The sequence below is a fragment of the Crassostrea angulata genome, chromosome 4 (genome assembly GCF_025612915.1).
Source record: "Crassostrea angulata isolate pt1a10 chromosome 4, ASM2561291v2, whole genome shotgun sequence".
Taxonomy (NCBI): Eukaryota; Metazoa; Mollusca; class Bivalvia; order Ostreida; family Ostreidae; genus Magallana; species Magallana angulata.
In genome coordinates, this window is record NC_069114.1 from 21,394,957 (window position 1) to 21,417,024 (window position 22,068).

General features: G+C 34.7%; 2 protein-coding genes across 2 annotated transcripts; one reads left to right on the forward strand and one right to left on the reverse strand.

Moving 5' to 3' along the window:
- Positions 1-2,555: 2,555 nt before the first annotated feature.
- On the reverse strand, positions 2,556-11,134 carry LOC128181709 (cytoplasmic dynein 2 intermediate chain 2-like). Its single transcript, XM_052850207.1, has 3 exons — positions 8,443-11,134; positions 7,707-7,930; positions 2,556-3,868 (listed from the first exon to the last, which is right to left on the reverse strand). The coding sequence occupies exons 1-3, from the start codon at positions 8,677-8,679 to the stop codon at positions 3,736-3,738; spliced, it is 594 nt and encodes a 197-aa protein (XP_052706167.1). The 5' UTR covers positions 8,680-11,134; the 3' UTR covers positions 2,556-3,735.
- A 130-nt stretch (positions 11,135-11,264) lies between these two features.
- On the forward strand, positions 11,265-13,485 carry LOC128181708 (uncharacterized). Its single transcript, XM_052850206.1, has 3 exons — positions 11,265-11,519; positions 11,694-11,744; positions 12,126-13,485. The coding sequence occupies exons 1-3, from the start codon at positions 11,325-11,327 to the stop codon at positions 12,570-12,572; spliced, it is 693 nt and encodes a 230-aa protein (XP_052706166.1). The 5' UTR covers positions 11,265-11,324; the 3' UTR covers positions 12,573-13,485.
- Positions 13,486-22,068: the final 8,583 nt, after the last annotated feature.

A 22,068-nucleotide genomic window follows, 5' to 3' on the forward strand; every position in this document is an offset into this window, starting at 1 on the left:
TATTTCAGCTAACATTTTCGTTACAGGCATGTAGCATTCTTTTTGAAAGTTGAAGGGGGCGGGGGGGGGGGGCATCTTAATATAAACAAGAGGCAAATAGGCATTTACGGTCACCTGAGTAGCATATAACCCATACACAAACTTGTCGAGGAGTCTCAGATATTCATATAACTGGGTTTCATTCTGGAGTAGAAGAATTATAAATTTGTAATGACGACCATCTCCCTGCCTGAAATCTTTCAAAAGGAACTATGAAACCTATAATTTTGGCGAAAAACTTAAAGATCTGGTCTACAATTTCATGAATTCAGTTTTCCTTTCAGGTGTATGGGTATAAAAAAGATAATTTTTAAACATTATGTGCATTAACACCTATACATCCATTTTGGCCCTGTCCTAGAGTCAAAACCAATGCTTCTTTAAATTTAAAATTTTAGTAGAGGACTTCCTGGTAAACATAATTATGAAGTCAGTTTTTCATACAGATGTGTGAGAATAGAGAAGAAGATTTTAAAACATTATATGCATTAACACTATATTGCCATATTGCCCCCTCCATGCCCTGAACCCCTGACCCAGGGGCCTTGAATTTCACAATTTAGGTAGAGGAGTTAGTAGACATCATAACCATGTATTCAGTTTTTTGCCCACATGATTGGGAGTAAAGAAGAATTTTTTTAAAGATTTAATACAATTTTACTATATGGCCATATTGGCCCAACCCTAGATCCAGAACCCCTGACACAGGGGTCATGAATTTCACAAAATTGGTAGAGGGCTTCATGGACATCATTATCATGCATTTAGTTTTTAACAAATATATATGGGAGTAGAGAAGAAGATTTTCTAAGATTTGATACATTTTTACTATATGGCCATATTGGCCCCTCCCTAGAGCCAGAACCCCTGACCCTGGGGCCACGAATTTCACAATTTTGGTAGAGGGCTTCATGGACATCATAATCATGCATTCATTATTTAACAAATATATATGGGAGTAGAGAAGAACATTTTCTAAGATTTAATACTTTTTTACTATATGGCCATATTGGCCCCACACTAGAGCCAGAACCCCTGACCCAGGGGCCATGAATTTCACAATTTTGGTAGAGGGCTTCATGGACATCATAACCATGCAATCAGTTTTTTCCTCACATGTGTGGGAGTAGAGAAGAAAAATTTTGCATATTTGGCCCCACTTGTGGTGCCCTGGGGGTGGTAGATCCACGAATTTGGATTCCTGTTAACAATTGGCCCTCTAGTTTTTAAGAAGAAGTAAAAAATGTAAAATTGTTAACGCACGACGCACGTCGCACGACGACGGACGAAAACGGATATCAATAGGTCACCTGAGTTTACTCAGGTGACCTAAAAACATTATCATAATTTAACTGTTCATATGTAAATTTGAGAGAAATGTTTGTTGAAATATTAACCCTCCTTGTTTAAACGCATTACATAACCTGATTATACTATGTCTACATTCACGATTTTCCTATACTTTAGTCTGTCCCAAGACATTTATGCTACACATTTGGACGCTTTTTTATAAAGTGGGTTATGTAATTTTTTCTGCAATAATCGCTACCTTCATAACCCGCATGAATCATCAAAGAAAGCATTCTGTTGTTTATATTAACATGATTATGAAAAGTTATTAAAATTCAATAAATTACTGTTACTGTACAGAAGTACGTTAGCTAAAAGAAACAGCCAAATCGTCTCCTGTGAGACTTCAAGTCCGACATCATCACGACTATATCGTGCAGTCCGTGATTTTTCTTAAGTCGCTGTAGGTTTCTACCAATCGATAAACAGGGCGTGTCAATTTCAGTCCTGTCAGTTTCATGTCAGTTTCAGCTGCTGTACATTTCGACTAATGGGGCGTGTAGATTTGAGTCTGGCTGTTTCTATTTAAGGAATGACTCTTTGAGTATTATAAGGTGATAATTTTGGTCGGGGCGTGATTAAATCCAATAAAGCCCGAAGGGCTATGATTGATTTGATCACGCCCCGACCGAAATTATCACCTCATAATATCAAAAGAATCATTCCATATTACTTATATAATTTTAAACCATCGTACGATTTATACATAAATAAGCAAACCCCGCTAGCGCCTCAATTTGGCGTCATTTGAAGTTCTGGGTTATCGGGCAAAGATACTGGAAAATGTAAATATAGAGCAATGAATTAACCATAAGTTTCCGTAAAAAAAACCAGAGGAAATAACACTTGGTAGATGTACATTTTGCCTTATGAATGAAAAAGAGTACTTGACCTAGATGGTGACGTTGATAATAGGGATCCTTGGTTCAGACAAGTGAATGAATCAGTATAGGCCCGTCCGTCAAAAACTCTTAAAAGAAGATTTCAGAAAACCACTTACTTGAAGAGATAGACATTTGTAAACTTGCATGACTATACTTATACATTTTTTTCTTATATTAGGGGCAATCAGTTCAGAGACAAACGCAGTAAAATCAAACTCGGCGAAGAACAAGAATAAAACTTGGAACTCAGTTGATCATATAGAAGTCACAATTCTACCTACGATATTAATTACAATTAATTGATAATTTTAATTATTATTTATGACTATAAATCATATTCTGTGTCAATTCAGATGTATGATTTTCTTTTAATATAGATCTACGCCATTGAAGTAAAAAAAACAAGTGAAAAGCTGTCAATGTGACAGCAAACCGGGTTTTCTTTTATGTGAACTGTATCCATAATCCATGTCAACCCGTATCCAGTGAAATGGAGTACACTATATGCAACACCTCTGATATATGTACAATTGATCTGCAAAAGAACAACTTCCTATCTTGAGAACTGTAGGAGGAGTTATCCGTACAATGTGGGTACCCTATATGCAATATTTTGCCAAAAAATGACGAAGTTCAAAAGCTGGAATTTTTTCCATAAATTATCAGAAATCAAAATCCTAGCTAGCAATATGCACACCTCTGACATATGTACAATTGATCTGCAAAAGAACAACTTCCTATCTTGAGAACTGTAGGAGGAGTTATCCGTACAATGAGGGTACCCTATCTGCAATATTTAGCCAAGAAATGACGAAGTTCAAAAGCTGGTATTTTTTTCATAAATTATCAGAAATCAAAATCCTAGCAATATGCACACCTCTGATATACCCTATGTACAATTGATCTGCAAAAGAACAACTTCCAATCTTGTGAACTGTAGGAGGAGTTATCCGTACAATGAGGGTACCCTATATGCAATATTTTGCCAAAAATGACTAAGTTCAAAAGCTAGTATTTTTTCGATAAATTATCGGAAATCAAAATCCTAGCAATATACACACCTCTGATATATGTACAATTAATCTGCAAAAGAGCAACTTCCTATCTTGAAAACTATAGGAGGAGTTATCCGTACAATGAGGGTACCCTTTTGGCAGCCGCCCGCCCGCCATATTCACCATTTTAATAACCGGATTTTTCCGTTGGAAAACCCGGTTAAAAAACGACAAAATAACGTAAATTTTATTTCAATAGCTATTTTACTGAGAGGCACAACGCAGCTATTACATTTCTGACACTTCATTCTGCGATCAAAACCGCATGTATTCACGTAATGGACGACATGAGTTTTGGTTGTTGATTGGTTTTTTTAAATCAAATTTTCAAAATATCCAACTACAAATAATTAGTTGAGAGGACGGATTTTAATCAATCAATATCACAGTACTCTGCTGAGAAGGAGCTAGGACTCGGTAGTGATGTCTACTAAATCTCCCAGAATCTCCAGGTCACGTGACAGCGGCGTTTTAAGGCTGTCACTGATTCGGAACACTTGAATACACCCCGTAGCATCACCGGTGGCGATCAAGTTGTTTCTGAAATGAAAACCATTCAAACGGTTTATTGAAACCACAATTTTTACAGGGGTAATAAGTTTTTTAATATACTTCAGCAGTAACCATAGCAACTGCACGTGCGATTACAATTCTAAGGTGGTATGGGACACCTCCATGTTGTGATGTATTATTTATCGAAATAAAACAGTAAAATAAAATATAATGTTATAAATACATGTAGTTTCTTTCCCAAAACTGTTTTCTAACAGCGTAGCGCAGTGGATTAGAGGGTTGACTACGGATCGGTCATGAGTTGGAATTCCGCTGAGGCTTTTAGAATGTTTACGTTTCCAAAAATGTTTACAATGTATTTTTGAGTTAACTATTGTACAATTTGAATATTCTTAACCGATGAAAGTATTTTAATCATAATGTACCCGTACTTTAATCCACATTAATGTCGACAGATGGCCCATACCACCTTAAACAGACTGAAACCACATATACACATGTAAGCACAATCACTGCTGAAATTAAAAATTACTTTGTTGTTTTGAAGAAGGTCTGTTTTATTTTGCATGTCTTATATTTATGTTATGCAAATAGCTGATCCAGTAAAAATGCTGATTTCATGTTCATTGGACCACTAGACCAAAAACTAATTTGGAGACATTTTTATCCCTATTTTGGATAAGTAGTAAATTATACAAGTTGGTGTTCTCGTGACTTTATGCTTCTTAAAGATCGGATTTTTAAAAAAAAAACCCTACCCTTTTTCAAGTCTCTCAAAAGAAACGCAACGAATTATTACTTGCTGCAGATCTGCAACTCTATGGTAAAATTCAGGTTGATACGGCATGTCAACACGAATTTTACTGAAGAGTTGCAGATCTCCAGCTACATTTTTACATACTAAACTAGATGTGTCAGTGAGACACAAATTCTAAACAATCCTTAAAACAGATCATTTTACAACACCATTTCATGGGCTGTAATTTTGCTAGAATCAAATCATCATCAAAAGGTAACTATTAAAAATTTCAGCTGTGTTCAAACAATGCACAGTTAAGTACAATTTAATAATCAGAATTTTCCTTTGACAATCATAGCTCAGTACCACAAAAAAACTATTTTGAAAATGACTATCTGTTCATCTATTCTAAATTTTATTGGACGATTGAAAAGTAGATAGAAAATCTAAATAAATGTCCATCAGTTTGTTGCAGTGTTGCTTCATCATTATCAGATATGAGTGGGTGAATTGGATACATATATGTGACATTAAGGAAGAAAATATGCAAAGATAAATTTAGAAGGATCAAAATCTGGTAACACTTGATACTGCTGTTGTATCAAGAGGATAAACTGTATCTGTATTTCAATTATACACTACTAAATGAATAAGAAGACAAAGAAAGATAATTGTACTCACTGATATCAGTTGGACAGATAATTGTACTTACTGATGTTGGTTGACTGATAATTGAACTCACTGATGTTGGTTGGACAGGTAATTGTACTTACTGATGTTGGTTGGACAGGTAATTGTACTTACTGATGTTGGTTGGTTGATAATTGTACTTACTGATGTTGGTTGGACTGATAGTTGTACTCACTGATGCTGGTTGAACAGATAATTGAACTCATTGATGTTGGTTGGACTGATAATTGTACTTTCTGATGTTGGTTGGTTGATAATTGTACTTACTGATGTTGGTTGGTTGATAATTGTACTTACTGATGTTGGTTAGACAGGTAATTGTACTTACTGATGTTGGTTGGTTGATAGTTGTACACACTGATGTTGGTTAGTTGATAATTGTACTCACTGATATTAGTTGGACAGATAATTGTACTTATTGATGTTGGTTGGACTGATAGTTGTACTCACTGATGTTGGTTGGACTGAAAATTGTACTTACGGATGTTAATTGGACAGATAATTGTACTTACTGATGTTGGTTGGACTGATAATTGTACTTACTGATGTTGGTTGGTTGATAATTGTACTTACTGATGTTGGTTGGACAGATAATTGTACTTACTAATGTTGGTTGGACTGATAATTGTACTTGCTAATGTAGGTTGGACTGATAATTGTACTTTCTGATGTTGGTTGGTTGATAATTGTACTTACTGATGTTGGGTGGTTGATAATTGTTCTTACTGATGTTGGTTGGACAGGTAATTGTACTTACTGATGTTGGTTGGTTGATAGTTGTACACACTGATGTTGGTTGGTTGATAATTGTACACACTGATATTAGTTGGACAGATAATTGTACTTACTGATGTTGGTTGGACTGATAGTTGTACTCACTGATGTTGGTTGGACTGAAAATTGTACTTACGGATGTTAATTGGACAGATAATTGTACTTACTGATGTTGGTTGAAGAGATATTTGAACTCATTGATGTTGAACTAATACTTGCACTCACTGATGTTGGCTGGACTGATAATTGTACTCACTGATGTTGGTTGGTTGATAATTGTACTTACTGATGTTGGTTGGACAGATAATTGTACTTACTAATGTTGGTTGGACTGATAATTGTACTTGCTAATGTTGGTTGGACTGATAATTGTACTTGCTGATGCTGGTTGACTGATAATTGTACTCATTGATGTTAATTGGTTGATAATTGTACTTACTGATGTTGGTTGGTTGATAATTGTACTTACTGATGTTCGTTGGTTGATAATTGTACTTACTGATGTTGGTTGGTTGATAATTGTACTTACTGATGTTGGTTGGTTGATAATTGTACTAATTGATGTTGGTTGGTTGATAATTGTACTTGATAATGTTGGTTGGACTGATAATTGTACTTACTGATGTTGGTTGGTTGATAATTGTACTCACTGATATTAGTTGGACAGATAATTGTACTTACTGATGTTGGTTGGACTGATAATCATACTTACTGATGTTGGTTGGTTGATAATTGTACTCACTGATATTAGTTGGACTGATAATTGTACTCACTGATATTGTTTGGTTAATAATTGAACTTACTGATGTTGGTTGGACAGGTAATTGTACTTACTGATGTTGGTTGGTTGATAATTGTACTAATTGATGTTGGTTGGACTGATAATTGTACTCACTGATGTTGGTTGGTTGATAATTGTATTAATTGATGTTGGTTGGACTGATAATTGTACTCACTGATATTAGTTGGACTGATAATTGTACTCACTGATATTGTTTGGTTAATAATTGAACTCACTGATGTTGGTTGGACAGGTAATTGTACTTACTGATGTTGGTTGGACTGATAGTTTTACTCACTGATGTTGGTTGGACAGATAATTGTACTTACTGATGTTGGTTGGACTGATAATCATACTCACTGATATAAGTTGGACAGATAATTGTACTTACTGATGTTGGTTGGACTGATAATTGTACTTACTGATGTTGGTTGGACTGATAATTGTACTCACTGATATTAGTTGGACTGATAATTGTACTCACTGATAGTTGGACTGATAATTGTACTCACTGATATTGTTTGGTTAATAATTGAACTCACTGATATTAGTTGGACAGGTAATTGTACTTACTGATGTTGGTTGGACTGATAGTTGTACTCACTGATGTTGGTTGGTTGATAATTGTACTAGTTGATGTTGTTTGGACTGATAATTGTACTCACTGATGTTGGTTGAACTGATAGTTGTACTCACTGATATTGTTTGGTTAATAATTGAACTCACTGATGTTGGTTTGACAGGTAATTGTACTTACTGATGTTGGTTGGACTGATAATTGTACTTACTGATGTTGGTTGGACTGATAATTGTACTTACTGATGTTGGTTGGACTGATCATTGTACTTGCTAATGTTGGTTGGACTGATAATCATACTTACTGATGTTGGTTGAACTGACAGGTGAGGACAGGTGCCCTGGCATTGTTCCCCATCAGTCCCCCAGCCTCCAGCTTATAGACAGGGACCGGCTGGTCCTGTGTCAGGTCGTACAGTAACAACAGGCCGGTGTCGGTGGTGGCAGCAAACAATGCGGGCCGGCTGAAGGACCACTTCGTTGAGTAGATAACCCCCTCACCGGGCTCTAAAGTCATGATGGGTTGTTTCTGAATTAAGTGAATACAGTGAATTGATTCCTGCATAAAATTTTGAAACATCTTTTTTTCCAAACAGCACTCTATATATACTGTGGAATCATTGAAATTCGTGGGGGCCATTTTTCGCGGATCGCTTAATTTTTACGGGGGGACGTAATTTCGTGTATTTTCGTATACATACAAAAGGAATATGACTTTATAGCCCTAATTTATTAATTTGTGAGGGATGTTAATTCGTGGATGAGAGGTACCCACGAATTCCACGAAAATTGAGCCACCACGAAATCTAATGATTCCACAGTAACTTATGGCACATGGTAATATTAATATTTGAAATAAATCTTCAGGTCCCATAAACTTCTGAATCAATGTAAACTATTGTTTGACAGTAGTTAAAATATCAATTTTTTCACCAAGTAATCCATTTGGTCTATAAATCTAAAGGTCAATTCTAAAATATTGGGAGGATTTGGAGAATGGAGTCAATTGTGCATTGCAAAAGGGATAAGGTATAGAGATACCTGTAGCATGCTGTACAGTCGTAGTGTTTGATCCATGGAACTAGTCAGGAAAGCGTTCCTGTGAAATGGAGAGAACTCTGCAGAATACACCGGTCCATAATGGTGGGCATACGTAAAGGTCACTGGGGATTTCAACTGAATGGATGAAATTATACTGCCTACAAAAAAAAGACAACAAAACAATTTATAATATAAATAAGATTTTTTTTTTATGAAACTCTGCTCAGCAAATACCATCTTGATATTTCTTGAAAATTTGCCAAGCCTTTTTTTTAGATCGAGTTATTTGCATCAAACTTCTTAAATATTTTACTTCCAGGAAAACCACCTATTTTTGCAAGCAAGAAATTTGTAGGAAACTTGTGAGATCTTCCTTCTTCCCAATATTTCTTGCTGTGAATGAGTCATCTCATACATCTTGTACATGTATTTATATATTTTTATACTCATCGTAAAAATTAGTCGTCACAGACCAATTTATCACAAGCAAATTGCAGAGTAAAGTCATCATGGAAAAAAAGTTGGTTCACTGTAAACTAACTTTTATTCACTTTGACTTTACATTGCTTTACTTGAGTCTCTCTAGTCATGGTTTAAGGTGATTTACTGTAAATTCCTTATTTTAATCCAGTACTTAATTCCGCGATTCTGCTGTTTTGTATCAAATCGCAAGAATATAAAATCACGATCAGCAATTTTTTGTTATAATTTTCTATAGTTGAAAACTGTGTTAAAAATAAAAGCAAGATTTTAAAATTTGCGAGGATTACCTCTAGCGATTTTATGCAGAAATTAATTCCTCGCATTTAATTAGGAATCTACAGTATTGAATAAACTTTGCAGAACCTCCTCCCCTTCCTCTTTTTAATAAATCATGTACCTAATGCCGTGATTAGAGAGGCTCAATAAATTCCTTGTACACACTAAGTCAACAGGAATAATGCAGATACATTTAAACAATTCATCAAAAGAGTTGCATGTTAACGATCTCTGATCCTCAGCAATGTTCGATAACTCTTAATTATCCAGAATTTTTTTTATTCGTACCATAAAGCTGCCTTTTATATAGAAATTTAATAAGTCTTGTAGTGTTAATATTACCCACAGCTATTCAGCGGACTGCTTGGTCTAGCGGCTCCTCAGAGACCTACTACTTAGAGGTAAAGGGGTTTGAGCCATCGATGCACTCGTACAACCTTTTTTTCTAATTTGAACTCAACCTGTATATTTATTCCATTATATCCATTTTGGCCAAAATTGTAATAACTTCGTAAAATGTGTGGTTACCATAAAAATTTTTTATTTCTATTTCACTTCATATGTAAAGTTTGAAGGATAAATAACATTGTTATGATGAAAAAAAAAATACTTTGAGGCTGAGAATCAGAAAAACTTAAGTGAAATGAAATGCGTTACAAAAACCCAATATAGAAAACTATGCTGAAGTACAAACTTTATTCCTTATTCCTACATACTGTGGTTTCATCAATATTCATTGAATACCAATTTTTGTGGATTTCGTTATTAAATTTATCCACGAAATAAAGTGTTCATTGAAGTGCAATTTCTATTAAAACTTTGTATTGATAGGGTCATTGGCCACGAATTTACGTATCCTTGAAACTGTGACTTTCACTTTATCCACGAAAAATGATACCCTTGAATATTAATGAAACCACAGTATACATGTATATGTGCATTTCCCCTTTTCCTAAACAAATTAATCAAATGAAAATTGTTGATCAAATGAATGAAAAGATGGCTTAAGAGTCAGAGGTTAGAAGGAACATGGAACAAAAGCAGAGCTTAATACATGTTCTTTGCACAATGTATGTTAGATTTGCACAACCATGGTTAATTAGAGGCATCTGAAGACAAGCTGTGACCTCTATGTGTAAAAGCAAAATACTTTCCATCACCAGAAATACATTCATCAACACTATTAAAACTTGTTACAGCTAAGTCCTATAGGGATCTGTCAATATACTATTCTGAATCCATAATTCATTATAGTTATAACGAGTTAACAAAATGTACATTTAGATGATGAATTTGCATCATAACCGAGAACCTAAATATTAATTTAAGCATTTAATTATAAACCGTGCCCTAAAGGCAGAAATTTTCGTAATGTAAATTCCTAAATAGATACATGTATGTACATGTACAACGTTTTTTGTCTACCTTACACCTATTTTCCTATAAATTAGTGAAGCCTTGGTTAAAAAATTCATTTTATAAAATAAAAATTTTGCCGTTCTTATGACCTCAAAAAAGTCACATAATTTTAATCACTATATAAACTATAAATTTTGTTAAACCATAGGCTTTTTTTTTAATCATTTATTTTCATTTGTCAATGCTGGTTTGTTTATTTCTAAACTCTGAAAAAAGTGTTATTTATTTTAGTTATTGTACAGTTTTGGTCATTTGCATAAGGACTGCCCTTTAAAAAAGCGTTCTAAAATTTAGTTATTGTACAGTGTATCAGAAATATGGACAACCCTTATCTAGCTGCAGAACTGTAGCTCTCCGGGAAAAAAAATATTGACAGTCCGGTCTGTCAATATTTTCTTCCCGGAGAGCTACAGTTCTGCAGCTAACCCTTATCATAAGCCGTGTCATCTATAATATGGCTGTTAAAGAAATGATATTCTCATTTCTGAAAGAAATACTATGTATTGTTGAAAAATTATTCAGAAAATCTCCAGAGCGCATAATTGTAGTGACGCGTGAGTTGTATTCGACCTCATTATAAGCAGATTAGGAAAACCCACACATTCGATCAAGTGTTTGGAGTTTCCTGAATATATCTTCTATATATATATATAAAGACTATCCGACAAGGAAGACCTAACTCGCACATTAACTTAACAGACGAGATGACTGCCGGCAATGAGATAGTACCATTAGAGGATATTCCCAATGACCAGGATGGCACTGGCCACAGGGATGGAATGGCGGATACAATCGATGACAACAGGGATGGAATGGCGGGTACAATCGATGACAACAGGAATGGAATGGATGAAATCGATATAATTGTCAAACCTACTGCTAGGCCGACTACCTTGAATGTACGTATTCAATCTGAAAAAAAAATTGAGATTTCCTGAAGTGTGTAAAAAAAAAAAAACAGAAGCTTTTTTTTGGCCAAAATATTTTTTATCCGCTCAAAATATTTTAAAGGCTGGAGTTCGTGCGCGAAGAGTTGTTCTCAATAACTAAATATTCTTTCTTTTTAATCGAAGATGAAGAACAATTCGGACGAAGTAGACTTCAGACGTTTTCAAGGTTTCGATGTAAGTCCATTTTTCTATGAATTTTTATATGAATAACTATATTTTCCTTTGCTTAAATAAAATATCACACGAGAAAACGGTTGGCAAAATTTATAGCATGTTTTGTGTACTGGGAACGTATTTTTCGGAGCCCGATATCAATGAAAATTGCTCTTTAAAAGTGAAATGTGGTCAAGAGATGAGAAATTAGTGGCGAAAACGTCAGAGCAGATGCACAATTAATAATTTTATTAATAACAAATTTGAAATCTACTAGTTTGTCATTCAAATGTGCAAGAAGAATTCAGAATTCATTTTTTCTTTAAATTCAAAACAAAACATTGTGTTTTCATACTGCTTCAAAAGCATAAACCGTACTAGCATTGCTTTTCATGATTGTAGGAACCCGATGCCCCAAACAACAACAGGTCTTCAAAAAATGTTTTCACTGACAGACAAAACATCGTTCGAGGACTCTGCGACGCATCACTGATGGCGGCAAACATCTCCCAACTACGCGCGGTATTGGACGGAGACCATGGAAACAAATTCTTCATACCTCTATTGATCATGATCGGGTTGTCGCTTTTCTCGCATATAGTGTTTGGACTTCTTATGATTCAAAGATGGCGAAAAGAAAGAAGAGCCGAATTGGAACACCAAAGGGATGTCGAAAATGCAGCGGGCACGCCGGTGTCTAGGTCAAGTAATCCACGAGGGGTCACGTGTCTTTGTGCGTGGTGCGAGTGTGTTGAGTGGTATGACGAGGTCAGCATGTTTTGTATGTATTTGGTAATTATTTTGAACGTTGCAATCGCAGGACTAGGTTTGACAGACAACAACAAGTAATTTTGGGAAAGCAACAACTTTTATATCACTGTATTATATCATTATATCGTATCATTATGTCACATCAAAATGTTTTTTGCAACATTCTGATTTGTTTTCAATATTGAATACATTTAATCTATTTAGTGAATTGTATAAACCAATTATCGAAAACTTGTACTTGACGAAGACAATCACATCAAGAAGAAAATGTTTGGTAGGCCATGCATCATGTAATGCACGCAAGCGAAAAGAGGACTATGTAATGGAACATTATTTTTATAAAATAGGTTTTTAATCTTTTTTACTTGTGAATTATTGTTTGTCTTTTTTTTGTTGTAAATTATTGTAAATTATTGTTAAGTTTTCAATGAATACAAATTATAGATAAAACTATAGGTTTTTTTTAACAAGGAAGTTAAAATGGCGAGCTGTAAGTCAAGGGAACACAACTTCTCCTAATTGTCCAATAAGTCAAAAGTGTCAACATCCTGTTTTGTCTAAAAAAAAAACCAAAAAACCTTTTCGCCATCATGATCACATCGAGGGTAACTATGTAACTGTATAGAAAATTTTAATGCAACAGTTTAAACGATTGAAATAAGCACTGTACAGAATTAAAAAGCTGTCATTAAAAAAAAAATATTTACATCCACCGAGTATGATTCTCTCTATAGCTCAATAGAAACAGCCAGACTGAAATATACACGCCCTGTTTATCGATTGGACGAAACCTTCAGTGACCAAAGAAAAACCACGGACTGCACGAAATAATCATGATGATGTCAGACTCGAATCCCAAAGGGACCATTTGGCTATTTCTTTTATCACGTACTGATGTACACTATCAGTAATTAAGTTTGATTTTAATGTAGGGTCACGCCCTTTTGAAAGGGGAGATGATTTAGAATTATTGAAAATTTCTTGGTATTTTTTTAAAAAAATTCTTTTCTATAACAGTTTGTCCAGAATGCTAAAAATTGCGTGGAAGCTTCATCAGGTAGGTTAGGTTCAAGTTTGTTCAAATCATTGTCCCCAGTGGTAGGGTGAGCCACAATTGGGGGGGGGGGGTTAATATATATTATATATTGCATAGGAATGTAGAAAAAATCTTAATAAAAAATATTCTTTTCAAAAACATTGAGACAAGAAATGCTTGCATATGTGTAGAAACATCCTTTAATAGTATAGATTTAAGTTTGTTCAAATCAAGGTTCCGGGGGGGGGGGGGGGGGGGGTACAATGGGGGATGAATTTTTACATTGGAATATATAATAGAGAACATCTTTGAAAAATTTTTTTCTCAAAAACCATTCGGCCAGAAAAGCTCAAATTTGTGTGGAAACACCCTCAGGTAGTGTCCATTCAAGTTTGTTCAAATCATGATCCCCGGGTTATGGTGGGAATACAATTTGGGGGGGGGGGGAGTGGTTGTTGTTAAATTTTTACATTACATTAATTTTTACATTATATTTAGAAAAAATCTTCTGGAAAAGTATTCGGCCGAAATAGAAACTGAAACTTGTGTGAAAGCACAGATTGTGCAGAATGAAGTTTGATCATGATTCCCGGAGAAAAGTCTACGCCTGTCCACTTCTCAAAAGAAAATAAATATTACCTTTGTTGCCAAAATAAAACAACTGGTTGTTGTTGTTTTTTTCATTTGAAACTATTTATGTTTGAACTAATTGAAAAATGCTATATTTAAGGTGCTGTTTAGTTACAAAGATTGCTTAAAACCTTAACATAGATCTCGCAACAGTAAACACTTTGGCCTAATATTGCCTGCAAGGATGTAGCCCCCCCCCCCCCCAAAAAAAAAAAAATTAAAAAAATTAAAAAGATGAATAAACTGGGACTCAGAGATACCATTTAGTATTCCTTAGTGATAACACGATCCATTAATTAGTTCGTTAGATAATTATATATAATCCGTGCGTTATACGACGAGGAAAGCTCTTTCCATTACGCTCCCTTTAAGCAGACGGTCTCCCATAGACATTCACTCAAAAATCACACAGTTGGTTAATTCGAAAAAGCCTGCTAGATATCCAGATTTTAATGCGCTAATTTACTTGCATCTGAAAGTGTATATATGCATTCGCTTTTTTATTTGATCACAATATCATCTGCGTTTTTCATTCACTAGTTTGCCCATTGTACATCGTATCAATACCGGTATTAGCAAACAATCTGTAAAAAAGTATGTTTAAAATATGGATTAATAATCAAGGGTGCTAGTATTTCAGCTAACATTTTCGTTACAGGCATGTAGCATTCTTTTTGAAAGTTGAAGGGGGGCGGGGGGGGGGGGGGGGGCAGCCTAATATAAACAAGAGGCAAATAGGCATTTACGGTCACCTGAGTAGCATATAACCCATACACAAACTTGTCGAGGAGTCTCATATATTCATATAACTGGGTTTCATTCTGGAGTAGAAAAATTATAAATTTGTAATGACGACCATCTCCCTGCCTGAAATCGTTCGAAAGGAACTATGAAACCTATAATTTTGGCGAAAAACTTAAAGATCTGGTCTACAAAATCATGAATTCAGTTTTCCTTTCAGGTGTATGGGTATAAAAAAGATAATCTTTAAACATTATGTGCATTAACACCTATACATCCATGTTGGCCCTGTCCTAGAGTCAAAACCCATGCTTCTTTAAATTTAAAATTTTAGTAGAGGACTTCCTGGTAAACATAATTATGAAGTCAGTTTTTCATACAGATGTGTGAGAATAGAGAAGAAGATTCTAAAACATTATATGCATTAACACTATATTGCCATATTGCCCCCTCCATGTCCTGAACCCCTGACCCAGGGGCCATGAATTTCACAATTTTGGTAGAGGAGTTAGTAGACATCATAACCATGTATTCAGTTTTTTGCCCACATGATTGGGAGTAAAGAAGAATTTTTTTAAAGATTTAATACAATTTTACTATATGGCCATATTGGCCCAACCCTAGATCCAGAACCCCTGACACAGGGGTCATGAATTTCACAAAATTGGTAGAGGGCTTCATGGACATCATTATCATGCATTTAGTTTTTAACAAATATATATGGGAGTAGAGAAGAAGATTTTCTAAGATTTGATACATTTTTACTATATGGCCATATTGGCCCCTCCCTAGAGCCAGAACCCCTGACCCTGGGGCCACGAATTTCACAATTTTGGTAGAGGGCTTCATGGACATCATAACCATGCAACCAGTTTTTTCCTCACATGTGTGGGAGTAGAGAAGAAAAATTTTGCATATTTGGCCCCACTTGTGGTGCCCCGGGGGTGGTAGATCCACGAATTTGGATTCCTCTTAACAATTGGCCCTCTAGTTTTTAAGAAGAAGTAAAAAATGTAAAATTGTTAACTCACGACGCACGTCGCACGACGACGGACGTAAACGGATATCAATAGGTCACCTGAGTTTACTCAGGTGACCTAAAAACATTATCATAATTTAATTGTTCATATGTAAATTTGAGAGAAATGTTTGTTGAAATATTAACCCTCCTTGTTTAAACGCATTACATAACCTGATTATACTATGTCTACATTCACGATTTTCCTATACTTTAGTCTGTCCCAAGACATTTATGCTACACATTTGGACGCTTTTTTATAAAGTGGGTTATGTAATTTTTTCTGCAATAATCGCTACCTTCATAACCCGTGTAACGTAGCAGTACTGGGTGTATTTATAATTGGATTAAATAACGACTAAATAACTCAACCATTCGCAGAATAAGATATAAGTCCTTTGTAAAGTTAAACGAACAATTTTATTAACGATTTCAACAAATGACAATTTATATTGATGAATAAATATGCAGCTTACACTCATCGTACACACATGAATAAATAATGAATAATCACAATAAAAAAATTAATGGAGTCGCTGAATACACTCAAAAAATTCCATAAAACAGACTACGAATTTTGAATAAAAATCCCAACCCGAAAAATATATTATTTTAATTAATGACGCATATTAATAGGGGACAAGTCATAGTTATATATAACTTGAGACTTGTTAAACCTAACAACAAGTTGTACTGTATGAGATTTACAGGCTTGACTTGTTTAAGAAAAATGCAAAGGGACCGTAAATTTCAGGTATAATTTTAGTACGAATATTAATCTTAAAATTTCAATGAAAAATTTACGTTTAAAAAGCGTTTAAAAAAAATCCAAATAATAAATGAGACCTTTCGTTGAATCTCTCAACTATCGGACTCAAAATGAGAGAAAGAGTACAAACTTGTAGCATAGCTACGCTGCTTGTATGAACTAAAAATAAAATAAAATTGAAGAGAAAATTTAAATAAATATAAAATACAATTAGGCCTATCTAGAGAGAAAAGAACTATAAAGTCTATAGACTAAAGTTCTTTCAATATACCGTAAAGGACTATATTTTGTCCTATAAACGGTTAATTCCTATCAAAATAATAAATAAAATATTTTAAGACTTCAAATAAAAGATAGTGTAAAATAAAATAAAATAAATAAATAAAAAAAATCGGAAAAAACCCTACGTGACCTACCAGGCCAAAAAGTTGCAGGCGACTCTCGTGAAATCTCAGCGTCTCCGTTTATATATTAACCAATCACAGAAAACAACAGATAATACATGAAAATATCGAATATTAACAGATTGATCAGTAATATAATATTATTGGTTTACATGTAAAATCCTACAATTTCATTGGTTAATTCACACGATCACGCATATTACTTATGACAATAATTATCAATTATTCTGAGACATACAAAAACAATGGAAAACACATGTTTTGAATAACAAACACATACATATAGATATACACTCATAAAATCGATGTAATTAACATTTTTCATTAATAAAGGTTGCGAGAAATAGTACATATTCATAAATGCGCGCCGCGGAACTTTAACTAAATTTATCGACTATACCGTTTTCATCTTTAACCGGAAATGAACATGCGGGAAGGAAAACAATGTGCTCTTCACATATACAGTGATATACACTCAAAAATAGTGCAATCAATTAATAAGAAAACCATGGAAAGAAAATAGGTATGTTCACAAAATGAATTATCACAATGATGCTTGATGACAGTACATGTATGTTATGATACACATTTATGCATTCAACTCGAATTTTCTCTGCACATTCAACAAAGTATATATTCACATGTATATTACTATACATGTGTACACTCTCATTTGATACAAATGCACAATACATATTTAACAATCTTCTCTATATTCTGCGAATAGTTTAGTCACAACAATACAAACATTCAACACAAAAATATAATGCAAAGAAAAAGGGGGGGGGGGGTACTCATATACTACACTGCCCCCTCTTTAAATGTTCATGTCCCCATGAACAATATCAATTTAAAAAGACAGAAAACATAGACAAGAACATCATATGCATACCATCTTAAACAGTTTTACACCCACACAAAAATATTACACTTAAACATAAGGTAAAAATATATCATACACACAACTTTCATTCAACTAAATATAAAACCCCATTAATAAAAAAAAATGTAACATCTCACATGTACCATGACAACTTCACAAAATAATAAACAAGACAAGGACAATAAAATGGTGATGCTTGTACTGATTTACATCAAATAAAATGCTCAAAAATTCTGTACCAACAGCAACAAAAGCCATACCCATGGTAACAAAAATACATAACCATGCTAACAAAGGAAATTTCATGTCTCTAAAGAGGTTCTGTATTATGCCAAAGAAAAACTATATACAATAAGCAAAGAACCTTCGGTGATCAATCGTCATTGATAACACCTAAAATTGCGGAGCCAATCGTCACTGTACTACCGACTTAAGTATACCTAATTTTAAGGACAAAATAGTAAACCTATCATTCACTACTGAACATCTATATAGCTGAAATATTCTTCTTAATTCAAAATGATTAGACAAATATATACGAATCAATTAAAATCAATTACTTTAGATGTGTCATATTCATAGGTATCTTCTTCAAACATTTCTATCTACTATGAAAGTGATAGACATAATACTATAATATCACTGTACAGGAAAATCTAGCTCACAATGTCAGCTGTAATGTCATACAAGAATAATAAGATACATCTAGTTCTCATTTTAGGAACAACAGAAACTGGCAAGATAATTGGTAATGGCACAAGAACATGATACAATATATATATAAAAGTATAAACAATGATACACTGTGCTATCAACAGTCCATCTTTCACTATCAGTGGACAATTTATGGTATATACATACATATTAAAATCCAACCCCCATCCCCAACTACAACCTATATTTTACCCTTAAATTTCTATATACATACTAAGTACTTTTCTTAACAACTGACTTCATCTTCTTTGGAGGGGGTGATGGGGACCTTGACCGGGACCGGCTTCTTTCTCTCGTGAATAATGTCCTAGATCTTTTCCATCTGTCATCTCTTTGTATATCCCTATTCCTGGGAGGCATTGGTCGGTGAGGTCGTACAACAACTCGTGGGCGGTAGAAATGATTAGTTGGCCTTCGTGGGGATCTCCTCTGGTTTCTGCTGATAACTGGGGTTGGAGGCCTGTCGGGCAAAGGAGTCAACCCGCGCTGTGGACCACTGTTGTAGAAATACCCTGTAAGTGTCTTGTTGAGCTCTTGAATGGCCTTGGTCTGCTCTTGCAGGGCACGCACCTGTCTCTCTCCCTGTTTCCTGATTTCCTCTTTAATCTGTTCGAATACTGTTGGTGTGTCTTCCTTCTCTGGCTTATCTATTTCTACACTTTCTCCAACTCCTAGAAGATCTGGTAGGATATCCTCAAAGGGTGGTACATCACCAAGAGGTTCCGGTGTCACAATGCCGGTACTCTCTGTTGACTCAATGTTCAGAGTATTGGGAAGACTGGCAGCCACTTCTAATAAATTCTGGAGGCTCTTTTCGTCATTCTTCTTCTGTTGGTTCATCCAGTGTGCTAATGATGAAGGTTGATCCCAACGTTTAAGGTGGTCATCCTTCCATACAAATGGATCAGCGGCTCTGACAATATCTACAGGCAGATCTGTGTTCTTGTGCGGTCCATACCATTTCCCATGGTTTTCAACATCTTTCAAGGTAAGAGAAACATAGTCACATTTACTACATGAAAATGGGACCTGGTCTCTGGTAACATGTGTTTTTAAATAATGTTTTATGGCATATTTCTTGATTTGTTTATAGTCACAAATGCCGCACTGGAAAACCCTTCCTTTCTTCTCTGCCTTGGAAATATCCATGGTTTTCTGTAAATTTTACAGATAGTAAAGGTAAGTATAAATATACTTATATATATAAATATCATAAATACAGCCCCAATGTTCTTATGCACCCATAGTTGTAGTCTGTTTTATGTAACAATATGCCATTGTACATATATAGTATATAATTCATAGAATGTTATACATCATGTACATAATATTTTGTCTGTAAAATTAAAGTTTAAGTAAACTTCTGAAATTTCTTCAAAGCAGTTTTCATCCACGCCAATTCGTTTCCTTGATATGGCTTAATTTTGTCATGGTGAACCATTCTTTGTGTTCCCTTTTCATCTATTTGAACTCTGTATAATATATCATTCAACTTTTGTAGGATGAGGAATGGTCCATGGTATTTCAACAGTAGTTTCCTGCTTTCCATCTCAAGTTGGGGCTGCTCATGTAACATCAAAACAAGATCTCCTGGACTATACAGGTTTAAGGACATTTTTGTATCATATCTATCTTTCTGTACTTTTGCTGCCGTTTGTAGTTTTCTTCTGACAATTATATGGGCTTCATACAAATTATCACGTAAATTGTTGATATACTCTCCGTAAGAAGAGTTATCATCATCTTCATTTGGACAGAATAAAATCTCCAGAGGTAGTTTTAATTCTCTACCTAACATTATAAAATTTGGGGAAAAATTTGTAGACTCCTGCGGCGTACATCTATAGGCCATAGCTAAGCATCCCAAATTGAGGTCCCAATCAGTCTGTTTCCCTTTGATATAGGATTTAATCATGCTTACTAGTGTTCTGTTAAACCTTTCTACCATCCCATTGGCTTTGGGGTTCCTAGGGGTTGTTCTTGTCTTTTTAATATCTAAAAGTTGACAAAGTTCTTTAAATATTTGACTCTCAAAATTTCTGCCTTGGTCGCTATGTAAACTCAAGGGACATCCGAAACGAGCAATAAACTCATTTAAAATTTTATCTGCACAGGTAATGGCAGTTTGGTCAGGTACTGGTAAAATTTCAACCCATTTGGTGAAGTAGTCCATAACTACTAGAATGTATTTATTTCCTCGAGGTGTTCTTGGTAATGGTCCCAAAATATCTGTGGCTACTCTATCTAATGGGGCGCCCACTCTCATATCTCCCAACGGTGCCTTGGGTGGCTTAACAGGAGGCTTATTCATTTGACAAATTTGGCATTTAGAGACCCATATTTTAATATCTTGTCTCATTTCAAACCAATAGAATTTTCTGCGTACTTTTGCAGTGGTTTTCTTATAACCAAGGTGACCAGAAATGACAGAATCATGCATTTGGTGTAAAACATCATCTTTTAAAACTCTTGGTAAAAGTATTTGTAGACTCTCAGAAGAACCATCTTTAGATAAGTTTTTCTTTTTTAATATACCATCTTCTAGTACAATAGAATCCCATATACAAAGATAATGTCTAGTAGCAGGACTTAAAGTCTGTATTTGATGAAAATCAGGTTTCTTCTGTTCTCTTTTAGCTTCATGAAGAATTTTCAGATCCGGGTCATCTTTTTGTATCTGTTCCATATTGACAGGTATATAAATATCATTCCAAGTAGTTGCTTCTGCTTTTAGTTGATTTCTGGTGACTGCACGTATTTCTACGGTATTTTTGTTTTCTGGCCATCGTTTTCTCTCTGGAGTTTCTTCCATACGCTTAGTACATTTTTTACATGGTCCACACTTTAATGGTTCTAGGTTATCAAAATTGGAACATTGACAATCTTTAGGATTAGGACATCGAGATAATGCATCCGCATTTCCGTGCATATTTCCTGGGCGGTATTCTATAGAAAAGTCATAGGACGAGAGTATTTCAATCCACCTTGCAATTCTGCCTTTGGGTTCCTTTATTTTAAATAACCAAACTAATGCCTGATGATCAGTTCGAATTTTAAATTTTCTTCCTAAAAGGTATTGTCGGAAATACTCTACAAAATATCGTACTGCCAGTAACTCTTTGTCCGTGACACAGTAATTTATTTCAGCTTTGTTTAATGCTCTGCTAGCATAAGCTATTACTTTTTCTTGACCATCCTGCACTTGGCTTAAAACAGCGCCAATACTATAGTTGCTGGCGTCAGTATCTAGTACAAATTCCCCTTCCATTATAGGAAAGCTCATAATTTCTGGTCCTGTTAGTAGCTCTTTAATTTTTTGAAATGCATCTTGACAATCTGTAGTCCAATTAAAGGTGATGTCTTTCTTTGTCAAATTTAC